Below are 13,443 nucleotides of genomic sequence, written 5' to 3'. Positions count from 1 at the left end.
AAAACTACTCGATCCTCAATGAACCATCTTGAAGAAATTAATCAATACCAAGATAATTATAAGCAAAAATACTCATTTTTCTTACAAACACACAAAGTATTCAGGCCTAAATTTAATTCATTTTGCAAATGAACCTAGATATATGCCTTTACTCCAATCAGACGGGTTGCTCACGGAACATGTTTGTTGCTTTTTAATTCAACATAGGGAAGCACACACAACTGCACAAGCAGGATGTTTATTCACTTTGCCTTTTCTGGCCTCACCCCACTCCCATTTAGTGCATATTGAACCAGGAGGAATTCCACTCATGCCCTCCCATGCTCAAGCATCACTGCATTTACCTCACAATTTCATTATATCAAAAGCCCGTTTAAATTACAGCAAATTGAAGACTGACAATTCAGGGATTTCCATAAATCAGGATTAGCCATTAAACCCATATGTGCTAACTTTGTATCAGAGATAATGGGAACTGTAGATGCTGGAGATTCCAAGATAATAAAATGTGAGGCTGGATGAACACAGCAGGCCAAGCAGCATCTCAGGAGCACAAAAGCTGACGTTTCGGGCCTAGACCCTTCATCAGAGAGGGGGATGGGGGGAGGGAACTGGAATAAATAGGGAGAGAGGGGGAGGCGGACCGAAGATGGAGAGCAAAGAAGATAGGTGGAGAGGGTGTAGGTGGGGAGGTAGGGAGGGGATAGGTCAGTCCAGGGAAGACGGACAGGTCAAGGAGGTGGGATGAGGTTAGTAGGTAGCTGGGGGTGCGGCTGGGGGTGGGAGGAAGGGATGGGTGAGAGGAAGAACCGGTTAGGGAGGCAGAGACAGGTTGGACTGGTTTTGGGATGCAGTGGGTGGGGGGGAAGAGCTGGGCTGGTTGTGTGGTGCAGTGGGGGGAGGGGATGAACTGGGCTGGTTTAGGGATGCAGTGGGGGAAGGGGAGATTTTGAAACTGGTGAAGTCCACATTGATACCATATGGCTGCAGGGTTCCCAGGCGGAATATGAGTTGCTGTTCCTGCAACCTTCGGGTGGCATCATTGTGGCAGTGCAGGAGGCCCATGATGGACATGTCATCAAGAGAATGGGAGGGGGAGTGGAAATGGTTTGCGACTGGGAGGTGCAGTTGTTTGTTGCGAACTGAGCGGAGGTGTTCTGCAAAGCGGTCCCCAAGCCTCCGCTTGGTTTCCCCAATGTAGAGAAAGCCGCACCGGGTACAGTGGATGCAGTATACCACATTGGCAGATGTGCAGGTGAACCTCTGCTTAATGTGGAATGTCATCTTGGGGCCTGGGATGGGGGTGAGGGAGGAGGTGTGGGGACAAGTGTAGCATTTCCTGCGGTTGCAGGGGAAGGTGCCGGGTGTGGTGGGGTTGGAGGGCAGTGTGGAGCGAACAAGGGAGTCACGGAGAGAGTGGTCTCTCCGGAAAGCAGACAGGGGTGGGGATGGAAAAATGTCTTGGGTGGTGGGGTCGGATTGTAAATGGCGGAAGTGTCGGAGGATAATGCGTTGTATCCGGAGGTTGGTAGGGTGGTGTGTGAGAACGAGGGGGATCCTCTTGGGGCGGTTGTGGCGGGGGCGGGGTGTGAGGGATGTGTCGCGGGAAATGCGGGAGACGCGGTCAAGGGCGTTCTCAATCACCGTGGGGGGGAAGTTGCGGTCCTTAAAGAACTTGGACATCTGGGATGTGCGGGAGTGGAATGTCTTATCGTGGGAGCAGATGCGGCGGAGGCGGAGGAATTGGGAATAGGGGATGGAGTTTTTGCAGGAGGGTGGGTGGGAGGAGGTGTATTCTAGGTAGCTGTGGGAGTCGGTGGGCTTGAAATGGACATCAGTTACAAGCTGGTTGCCTGAGATGGAGACTGAGAGGTCCAGGAAGGTGAGGGATGTGCTGGAGATGGCCCAGGTGAACTGAAGGTTGGGGTGGAAGGTGTTGGTGAAGTGGATGAACTGTTCGAGCTCCTCTGGGGAGCAAGAGGCGGCGCCGATACAGTCATCAATGTACCGGAGGAAGAGGTGGGGTTTGGGGCCTGTGTAGGTGCGGAAGATGGACTGTTCCACGTAACCTACAAAGAGGCAGGCATAGCTGGGGCCCATGCGGGTGCCCATGGCCACCCCCTTAGTCTGTAGGAAGTGGGAGGAGTCAAAAGAGAAGTTGTTGAGTGTGAGGACGAGTTCCGCTAGGCGGATGAGAGTGTCGGTGGAGGGGGCCTGGTCGGGCCTGCGGGACAGGAAGAAGCGGAGGGCCTTGAGGCCATCTCCATGCGGAATGCAGGTGTACAGGGACTGGACGTCCATGGTGAATATGAGGTGTTGGGGGCCAGGGAATTGGAAGTCCTGGAGGAGGTGGAGGGCGTGGGTGGTGTCACGGACATAGGTGGGGAGTTCCTGGACCAAAGGGGAGAAAATGGAGTCCATCCCCTATTCCCAATTCCTCCGCCTCCGCCGCATCTGCTCCCACGATAAGACATTCCACTCCCGCACATCCCAGATGTCCAAGTTCTTTAAGGACCGCAACTTCCCCCCCACGGTGATTGAGAACGCCCTTGACCGCGTCTCCCGCATTTCCCGCGACACATCCCTCACACCCCGCCCCCGCCACAACCGCCCCAAGAGGATCCCCCTCGTTCTCACACACCACCCTACCAACCTCCGGATACAACGCATTATCCTCCGACACTTCCGCCATTTACAATCCGACCCCACCACCCAAGACATTTTTCCATCCCCACCCCTGTCTGCTTTCCGGAGAGACCACTCTCTCCGTGACTCCCTTGTTCGCTCCACACTGCCCTCCAACCCCACCACACCCGGCACCTTCCCCTGCAACCGCAGGAAATGCTACACTTGTCCCCACACCTCCTCCCTCACCCCCATCCCAGGCCCCAAGATGACATTCCACATTAAGCAGAGGTTCACCTGCACATCTGCCAATGTGGTATACTGCATCCACTGTACCCGGTGCGGCTTTCTCTACATTGGGGAAACCAAGCGGAGGCTTGGGGACCGCTTTGCAGAACACCTCCGCTCAGTTCGCAACAAACAACTGCACCTCCCAGTCGCAAACCATTTCCACTCCCCCTCCCATTCTCTTGATGACATGTCCATCATGGGCCTCCTGCACTGCCACAATGATGCCACCCGAAGGTTGCAGGAACAGCAACTCATATTCCGCCTGGGAACCCTGCAGCCATATGGTATCAATGTGGACTTCACCAGTTTCAAAATCTCCCCTTCCCCCACTGCATCCCTAAACCAGCCCAGTTCATCCCCTCCCCCCACTGCACCACACAACCAGCCCAGCTCTTCCCCCCCACCCACTGCATCCCAAAACCAGTCCAACCTGTCTCTGCCTCCCTAACCGGTTCTTCCTCTCACCCATCCCTTCCTCCCACCCCCAGCCGCACCCCCAGCTACCTACTAACCTCATCCCACCTCCTTGACCTGTCCGTCTTCCCTGGACTGACCTATCCCCTCCCTACCTCCCCACCTACACCCTCTCCACCTATCTTCTTTGCTCTCCATCTTCGGTCCGCCTCCCCCTCTCTCCCTATTTATTCCAGTTCCCTCCCCCCATCCCCCTCTCTGATGAAGGGTCTAGGCCCGAAACGTCAGCTTTTGTGCTCCTGAGATGCTGCTTGGCCTGCTGTGTTCATCCAGCCTCACATTTTATTATCTGTGCTAACTTTGTATTTTGGTGGACTCAGCAATGTATTTATTCTGACTGTTTGCATATAATCTTGAAGAACTCTTAAACTAAAACTCTGAATTCAGAATTCATCCATCACTAATGTCTCTCAGACACATCAAAAGTAATTAGTTAAGTATTAAATAAGCCTCACTGGGTGCAAACTGTTGGGAATAAGTTCAGAGTTACTAAGAACTGTCAATGCTGGAGCCAGAGATAACAGTGTGGAGCTGGAGAAACACAGCAGGCCAGGCAGCATCGGAGGAGCAGAAAAGCTGACATTTGGGATCAGGACCCTTCTACTGAAGAAAGGTCCCAACCTGAAACATCAGCTTTTCTCTCCTCTGATGCTGTCTGACCTGCTGTATTCCTCCAGCTCCACACTGTTATCTCTGTTGAGAATAAGTTGTCTTTCTAATGTAATCACTTTTTTCCAAAAACCCTGTCCAGAATTGTTAACAAGAACTGCAAGGATTCAATTTAATTATCACCTCTGAAATCTTGTTCCACAGATTAAGTGCTTCTAAGAAAGTAAATTTCCAAAGGTCCAACTATATGTTCCGATTTCTCAATTTGAATAATCTATCCATAACTTTACGCAGACTATTACTGTGCATTAATCAATAAACTTGTATATTATCTATAGCTTCTATTTTAAAACGCTGAAACAAATTTGCTTTCTAGCAAACTCAACTGAAAACGTGACTGAATACATTCAATACCTGATTTTAATTGATACACCATTAGTGACCATGCATTCCGCTGCTCATGCCCTCATTTGTGGAAATTCCTCCTGAAATCTCTCTACCTTTCCATTGCCCTTTTCTGTTTAAGACACTCCTAGAACATAGCTTTTATGTCCTTCTGCTCCAAAACTCCCTGGCTCAGTGTTAAATATTTTTGATAAAGCTGCAGTGAAGGGTGAGAAAGCTTTTGTGTTAAAAGCACCACATAAATACAAATTATTTGCTGTTAGGCTGTTGCTCATTGTGTATTGCCTGAGGAGCCAGAATGTCATCTTTGTGATGTGGGGTTAAAATGGTTTGCCATGTTCTAACTGAAAGCTCATTAAAATTTAAATAACCCTACCATGTTTCTAGTGTTGTACTGAACAGTTGCAGTTAGACAGTCATCTTCCTTTGACTTGCATCTTCCTCACACTGTACTTGAACTTTGAGGAGTAATCAGTAATCACCTCCAAATCGCTTACCTGTCACTACTGACCTATACTCACTTGTGCTTTGTGTATGTAACTGCATGTTTATGTTGAAAGATGTTTGTTGGTCTTGACTGCACATTCACACATTATCCAAAATCCAGTTATACTTAATTTCCTTTATTTTGAGGTTCAAAATCCAGTGCATTGTCTTGTGTCATTAGCAAAGTTAAAATTGCATAACTGATGTTCTGCTCCAGATTGTCAATGCACATTATAACTAAAATCCAAGTCTGAGCCTGGTCTACCACTGTAGTGAGCATATTCCATTAGATGGTCATGTTATTTAAAAAACTTCTGAGTTTTACAGAGGGATAAAGACACATTGTTAATGCTTTTTCATCAAAACAATTTAGATAAGTACTACAATGAGGGAAAGCAACATTTATTCTGAGAGGACAGTGCCTCCTGGTAGAAGTGTTCCTGTGGGAATGCATCAAGTAATGATGTTTGATGAGTAAGTGCTGAGTTTTGTTTACATTTTAAACCAGGCAGGTTGACTCCAGTCAGGACATTGCCCTATTTTCTTGAGTCAAAACAGTTGCGTTGTGTAAGTGTTCTTTCTGTCTGCAAAAACAAGCCCTGTGTATATCTGTAGCTTCTAGCATGTCCAAGAGTACCAGAATGCCTGAGTGATAATTCTCAACAGATAGTCAACATAGTTCTTCACTCTGAACAGCCTTTGCTGAGTAATCCTATCACAGTATCACATCTAATATTGGACACTGAGTTTTGCAAGCATGGGCTGGTTGGACATGGTTAGTAGGTTGATATGAACAGCAGAAGAGATCAGTATTTGGGGTGTACAGACTACATACCTAGCACTGGTGCTTGGTTTAGTTCTGTTGGTTGGAAGATTAGTTTGTGAAGCAGTGTGATGCCAACCACAGTGAGGTTACCATGAAGGACACTCTCTTTGCCTGAGGTTGGTGGCCCTCAGGCTAAATCACCATCAGTTATCTCACTGAGAGAATGGTCTGGTAAGACTATGGTGATGACTTGGTACCTAGCATCACACTGGTACTTAAATTCATGTACCATATTGTTTGTGTGCAGACACAATGTCTTTTTGGCTTGAAGGCAGCATCCTGTCAGTGGTGAATACCACTCATGTTGCTACTGTACAGTCGTTGTGTGAAACAATTAGCTTCACCTGTTGCTGAAACTTTTGAAATACCTTACCCTTCCAAAGTAGTCTGAGGTAAATGGCACATTTTAGGACCAAAAGTGATGCCCTCATGTCTGTGAGTTTGTCTGATCTAGGTAACCGTTAACCTGCAGAAAGACATACTACAGCATTGTATTTACAATTTGAATAAATGGTTCCTTCCCTATTTAAGTGGTTGTGATAATTGTCCTGAAGAGTGTAAGATGAAAAGCTTCAGCAAAATGTGTTTTCAGCAAGACTCTAAATATTACACCCTACCAAACAACTAATTGGAAAACGTTTTTGTTTATTGTGCTGTAGTTGATGTGTGAATAAGTTCTCATCAATCACCGATGACACTAAAAATTTATTTTTGGTGTACTTAACCCTTTTAGAAATGTAACAAGATAGCCATTGGATTTCCCCTTCACTATTCTATCTTCAAACTCCTAGATCAGTTTTATCTCAGGTGGTGTCTCCCATAAATTTTGAATGACATTCTAACTTCCATCTTTATTAATCTTCTGTCTTCTACAGTGTTTCTTTAGATCTGAGATACAAATTTAATTTTCCAATGGGCATATTTGATCGAGAACTAAAAAGGTTATAAAAATGCAACTTTTTTGTTTGAAAGTCTGCTTGAACCTTTTTACTGCTGTCTTTAGCTGTCATTTAATATATTGCTAACTATTTTAGTGGCAAATCATTTACATAGGATGAAGAGAAGGGAGGCAATGGCCTGGTGGGATTATTGCTGGACTGTTAATTCAGAGACCCAAGTACTATTTTGGGGACCTGTGTTCAAATCCTGCCATGGCAAATAGTAGCATAATCTGCCGTCTTTACCTGGTTTGGCTGACATATGACTGCAGACGCACAGCAACATGATTGACTGTTCACTTTCTTCTGAGCAATTAGAGATGGGCAATAAATGCAAGCCTAGCTAGTGATGCCCTCATCCTGTGAATAATTGTTTTTCAAAAATAATGTAATATATCAAAAGCAGTAAAATGTTATCCATTATCAAAAAAAATCTGTTTTATTCATCTAGTGCCATTCAGGAATTTTGGGAGGAGGCCACTACGTAACATATGCCAAAAACCCCAATGAAAAGTGGTACTGTTACAATGATAGTTCCTGTAAGGTACGTTAATGGAACTATTTTTATTCTTGTCATTGTGAAAATGTTGAAATTGTGTAAATTGAACATAGTCGTTTTGGTATCGCAGTGTATATTCTGTGGCCTGTGTCCAAAATATGCCATACTTGGCTAACTCAACTTCCATTTTTTATGGTACTTCTCACATAGAAAAAGTAATCTAAAAAGTATGTAGTCAAGGGGTTTTAAAAAAACGCTGTCGAAGGTAAAGTTTATAAGGGTTTTGAAAGGGATATCTGGAATGAGAATTTTAACTGTGGAAACAATTGGAGGGGTTATTGCTTTCATTGGAAAAGAATTTAAGTAAAGAATGAATTGAAATTAATAAAAATTGAGGGTTCTATATAGTGTGGATAGTAAGGCCCTACTTGCCATGGCAGAGCAGTCAAAAACCAAGGCACACAGGTTTAAAGTAATAGGCAGAAATATTAGAGGGAATCACGGTTTTTTTTTTCCTCACTCAGTAGGGAGATCTGGAAATCTAGCAAGGTGAGATAAGCAGATGTCCTTGTTATAGTGCATAGATGTGATAAGGCTGTTGGATAGAAACATTACTTTTCTCTCTCTTACCTGTAATCTTGTGTAATTCTGACAGAGGTGGATGGTTATGTTTCTGGGGTGTTTGAGTTAAATTTAAGAAATTGAGTTTGGAGGGTACTGGAAAGATGAAAAAAAGCACAGGCCGTTGAAATATTAGAAAAGTAGAGCCTTAAAGTACAAAATCCATTAACTACTAGATTCTGGAGGGCTGGGCAAAAGTGGACCAGTGTTTCTATATATGCCCTTGGTAACCAGATCTGGGCAGTCATGTTCGCTTTGCTTCAAAGAGGGAAAAGCTTTTAATATCAAATTAAGCAAACGATGGCAACCAAGATAGTGAACAGACTTCAGAGGAATGAAAGTAGTGTTGGATGAGCAAAAGAGGATAGATCCAATTTTATCAATGCTTAACCATAAGTTATGGGTACAACAATGACTAGAAAGGCTTTTATTATATTCAAATAGAGATTGAACTAGTCATTCCAGGACAAAACATATATGGTGGAAGTGGTGAGAAAGGTCTGCACAGAATGTTCTAATTTCCTCCTTACTCCAGTTCCAGTGACCACAATCTTAAATGAATAAATACTGCACATTTATTAGATAACATTTTTGTTTTATGACTTTTTATTTCTTATCTGAGAATGATATCCTGGTTTATTCCCCATAACCCTTCTCTTGTAAATCCAGTAACAATTTACTATGATCCTAATTTTTTCTTTCTCCATTCCAGGAGGTACGCCCTGATGAAATTGACACTGATTCAGCCTACATACTTTTCTATGAACAACAAGGTGTGAACTATGCACAGTTCCTGCCAAAGACAGAAGGCAAGAAGATGGCAGACACTAGCAGTATGGATGAAGATTTTGAATCTGATTACAGAAAGTACTGTATTCTGCAATGAATGTTTTTTTCCATTTGCAAAATGCCATGAGATTTCAGAATGACTGAGCAATGAAACACTCCAAGTGAGATTTGCAGGGTTGGACAGGATTTCTTCTCAAAATGTACTGCTTCTGCAAATATCTTTTGTGATTATGAAGCATAAGAAAACAAAATGTAGAATTTGAATACAGATGGTAATACTGATTTTTCCAGTAGTTAATTGCAACATGTCAGTAGCCAACATGATCTGCTACCTCCTTTTCTTAAACTGAGTTTCATGCATTGTGTTGATGAGACCAGAATGGTAGCATGCCAGAAATTTAAACTTCCTAAAACATCATTTACAGCATTTTAACTGAGTAGACTGTATTTTCCCCTAGTGAATTTGGAGTGAATTGTTCATGAAACACAGGTTGCATTTGTTACCTTTTTAACCACCGCTTTAGCTTGTATTTTTAACATTATACTGTTGTAGAAAAAATAATATTTTAAAACCTGTGTAAATGTTTTGGAATCACACTTTTTGTTCAAGGTAAAATCCTGAGAAATTACAAAATATGGCCCATGATTATTTAAATCTCTTCACCGAGACAAAGGTGAATTGAACTGAATCAATTCAAGCAATTAAAAAGGTAATGCAAAATGAGGTTGTGTTTCTTGTATGTTCCTCACATCAGTTTTATTGTTTTACATGTTACTTAAACCTAGAAATAACTTATTAGGTTAAGCTAAACTTATTGTTATTTTAATAATTATATTTTTTTTTGGAGCAAACTATCTTCAGGTTTGTTCTTCATTAGGCTAAAACTAAAGAAACCTATTTTGAAGGTTTTGCTAGTGTTGCATTTAAACTTCACCTGTATTTTCAGCACTGCTCTTATATTACAAATAGTTTAAGCACAGAATTTTTTCACTTAAATATTGGTTTGGATTTTTAAAATGATGTCATTACTTCAAAGTGTCCATAACCTAGATGCGTTTTAAAACAGTGCTGTTTTTCTTTACCATCATAAAAACAACCTAGTTAGCAGAAACAGATAATTTGTGATCTATTTTGTTATATTCAAAACTGGAACAAACATTTGATAGCCTGAGTTAGGTACTATTATTGAACAGTGTTTTACCTTTTGAAGGTCATTGTAATTCCCGCCCAATGTGACTTTTATTGATATCCTGTAAAATCCTACAGCTACTTCAGACGGTCTTAAATATATATATGTGTGTGTGTGTGTATGTGTGTATTCATGTAAAGACTACTAATTCAGCTCCATTAAACAGGAACGTTGGCAAATACAATGTAATATGGAACTGCTGGTTCCTTTGCGCTGTTACAGTCTGTGTAACACAGTTTTGACACAGTAATTCTAAAGGTGATGGCTAAATTCAGTGCCTCATTGCTTGGTATTCTAAATCAATCTAGCCATATTTTCTCTACATAACACTGAAGCAGCGATCATGCACTTAACAATGTTGTGCATTTTGAATATTCTGACAAACACAGGTGCACATTATGATTAGAACAAAAGCAACAATTTTACATTGTCTCTATAACTGTTCCTCTTTTTATGCTCTTCAAGAGTTTAAAACAAAAAGCCTGAGTGATTGTGTGAGATATTAATATTTTAAAACCATCCTTTCAGCCACAGCCCTGAAATAAGGGCCGGTAGTGCAATCTACTGCTGTACTGTGTGTTCTTACAAGTCTGTTATAGATATAATGATTGAAAAATATTTTTTTTATTAAATTAAATCATTAACTGCAGAATTTATTAATTTATGAGTAATTACATTACATCTTATTTTGTAAATTGTAAAAAAAAGACATTGCACTGAATTAATTGGAAGATTTTTATGTACATAAGTGCTTTGTAAATACAAATAGCAGTGATGTATTGTAATACGATCTGTAAAAACTATTGGTAATTGTATATGGAGTGAACCTGTTCATCTGTAACTATTAAAACAATAAATACAATGGCTGGAGTAACTGACTTGAATAAATGTGTAAATAGATTTATTTTGATAAAACAGGAACTTGTAACCTTAAGGAAATTGGTCAAAATGTACGAATTGGGATAATGTCACAGGAAGTGTAAACATGCATTAAAAAGGCATTTATTTTAGTAAAAGAATTGAATACTGAATAATAAACAGTTACCAGAAGTATTAAATGTGATATTCTAAGGTACTGCATGCATGCTATGTTAATATTAGCTAATATACTTGCCATTAATTACATGGCTATTTGGGAATCTATATTAGGACAGCATGCTGGCTTAGTGGTTAGCACTGCTGGCTCAGTGTTGAAGGCCCAGGCTCAATTCCGTCTTTGGCTGATTGTCTGTGTGGAGTTTGCACATTCTCCCCCTGCCTTTGCAGGTTTCCTCCCACAGTCTAAAGATGTGCAGGTTAAGTGAATCGGCCATGGGTCTGGGTGGGATGCTCTTTGGAGGACTGGTGTAAACTTGATGGGCCAAATGGCCTGCTTCCACAGATTTTACGATTAACCTTCTCTATTCCAAAGCAAACAACCTGAGCTAATCCAGCCTCTCCTCAAAGCAATATCCTGGTGGATTTCCTCTGCACCCCCTCCCATGGTGACCAGAACTGCACAGTATTCCAGGTGTGGCCTAACTGAAGTTCTGTACAACTATATAACCGCCCTGCTCTTGTATGTCTCAACTAGTATTACCCTATTAACATGCCCTGCCGCCTTTAGGGATTGTGGACAAGCATCCCAAGACACCAGTGTTCCTGAGCTTCTAATGTCCTGCCACTGATTTAGTACTCTCGTTACTACAACTAAACTACATCACCTCACATTTTTCAGGCCTAAACTTTGTCACAAACATGCCCAGATGACCAATAGGTCTATATCCCAAGACCTCCTTTCTTACTGTCAACCACCCGTGTCATCTGCAAACTTGCTTATTTTACCCCAGCTCCCCCCCATTCTCATCTACATCATTATATAATGACAATTAGGAATCAAGAACTGATCCTTGTGGTATGCCACAGGATACCAGCCTCCAGTAACACTAACACAAACAGCCTTCAACTGCCATAAGCCAATTTGGATTCAACTTGCCAAGTTACCCTAGATCTTATTTGTTTTCACTTTCTTTCGCAGTGTCTGAAGTGGAATGTTGTCAAAGGCCTTGCTGAAATCCGTAAAAATTTTTACTGCATTACACTCATCTACACAATTAGTCACCTCAAAGTTCCACCAGATTTGTTAGGCACAATCTCCATCTGATTAAACCATGCAACTGTCCCTCACCAAACCTTGCTTTTCTGAATGGAGTTTGATTCTCACCTTCAGAAATTTCACCCAGGGCCCTACCTTTAATTGTTTAAGTCCTTGGTGTTTGTATTAGCAAAATACAATATCTCATTTATCCAAATTAAACTCCAGCTGCCACTCCTCAGCTCCTTAACCCAATTGATAAGATCTCTGTAATCTTAGAAAACCTTCTTCATTGTCTACTATACCACCAATTTTGGCATCATCTGCAAACACTAACCATACCTCCTATATTCTCAGCCAAATCGTTTATATAAATGACAAACAAAAGTGGACCCAGCACTAATCCTGTGGAACACTGCTGCCAGGCTTCCAGTCCAAAACAACAATCCTCTGCCACCACCTCTGTCCCATGTGATCTAACTTTAGTAAATAATCTACCAAGTGGAACCTTGTCAAAGGCTTTACTGAAGTCCAAGTAAACAACATCTTTCACTGCCCAAAATCTTTTTGGTTACTTCATTAAAAAACTCAATCAAGTTTGTGAGACACAATTTCACTCACATTAAACCATGCTGCTATTCTTCATCAGTCCTTGCCTTTCCAAATGCATGTAAATTGTATCTTTCTTAATCAGTGCCAACAATACCACTCACGTTTGAACACTGAGCAATTTTTCCGCCGCCTCTGCACACACTTCTTTAACCAAGCCTAACCCTCCCTCTACTGACTCCTCCTCCTGGACACCACCCTGAGGCCTCCTACCCTCCCTCGACCTCTTCATCTCTAATTGCCATTGAGACATCGATCACGCAAACTCTCCACCCGCCTCACCCACTCCAACCACTCCCCCACAGAAAGTGCAATCCTCCGCTCCAATCCTAACATCACCATAAAACCCAAAGACGAGGGAGGTGCAGTTGTCGTATGGCACACTGACCTCAACATCACCAAGGCCAGACGCCTGCTCTCTGCCACCACCTCCTATTGGCCCCTTGATCATGATCCCACCCCTGAGCACCAAACCATCCACAACCTCAGGTGACCTCCCACTGACAGCCTCTAAACTCATCACTCCCCACCCCCACACCGCCTGCTTCTATCTCCTTCCCAAAATCCACAAACCTGACTGCCCTGGTCGACCCATTGTCTCCGCCTGCTCCTGCCCCTGCCCCATCAAACTTATCTCCACCTAACTGGACTCCATTTTCTCCCCTTTGGCCCAGGAACTCCCTACCTACGTCTGTGACACCACCCACGCTCTCACTTCCAATTGCCCAGTCCCCAACACCTCATCTTTACCACGGATGTCCAGTCCCTATATAACTGCACTCCCCATTCAGAAGGCCTAAAGGCCCTTCGCTTCTTCCTGTACCGCAGGCCTGACCAGTCCCCACCAGTCTCCCTCTACTGACACCCTCATCCACCTAGCCGAACTTTTCCCTCACCCTCAACAACTTCTCTTTCAATTGCTCCCACTTCCTATAGACAAAGGGGGTGGCTACTGGTACCCGCATGGGCCCAAGGTATGCTTGCCTCTTTGCAGGATACGCAGAACA

At 42.9% G+C, this 13,443-nt stretch overlaps 1 protein-coding gene across 3 annotated transcripts in view; it reads left to right on the top strand.

Annotated features, from left to right (window-relative positions):
- The window catches only part of usp32 (ubiquitin specific peptidase 32), a 210,533-nt gene extending 199,907 nt beyond the window's left edge, over positions 1-10,626 (top strand). For all 3 annotated transcript variants that reach the window (XM_048557263.2, XM_048557262.2, XM_048557261.2), the window contains 2 exons: positions 7,106-7,198; positions 8,487-10,626. In XM_048557263.2, the coding sequence (XP_048413220.1) occupies positions 7,106-7,198; positions 8,487-8,660 (267 nt within the window). In that variant the 3' untranslated portion in view covers positions 8,661-10,626. The remainder of the gene's footprint in view (positions 1-7,105; positions 7,199-8,486) is intronic.
- The last annotated feature ends 2,817 nt before the right edge of the window (positions 10,627-13,443 follow it).

This window comes from Stegostoma tigrinum, chromosome 27, assembly GCF_030684315.1.
Source record: "Stegostoma tigrinum isolate sSteTig4 chromosome 27, sSteTig4.hap1, whole genome shotgun sequence".
Taxonomy (NCBI): Eukaryota; Metazoa; Chordata; class Chondrichthyes; order Orectolobiformes; family Stegostomatidae; genus Stegostoma; species Stegostoma tigrinum.
The sequence above is the reverse complement of the archived record's forward strand: the minus strand, read 5'-3'. Positions and strand labels throughout refer to the sequence as shown.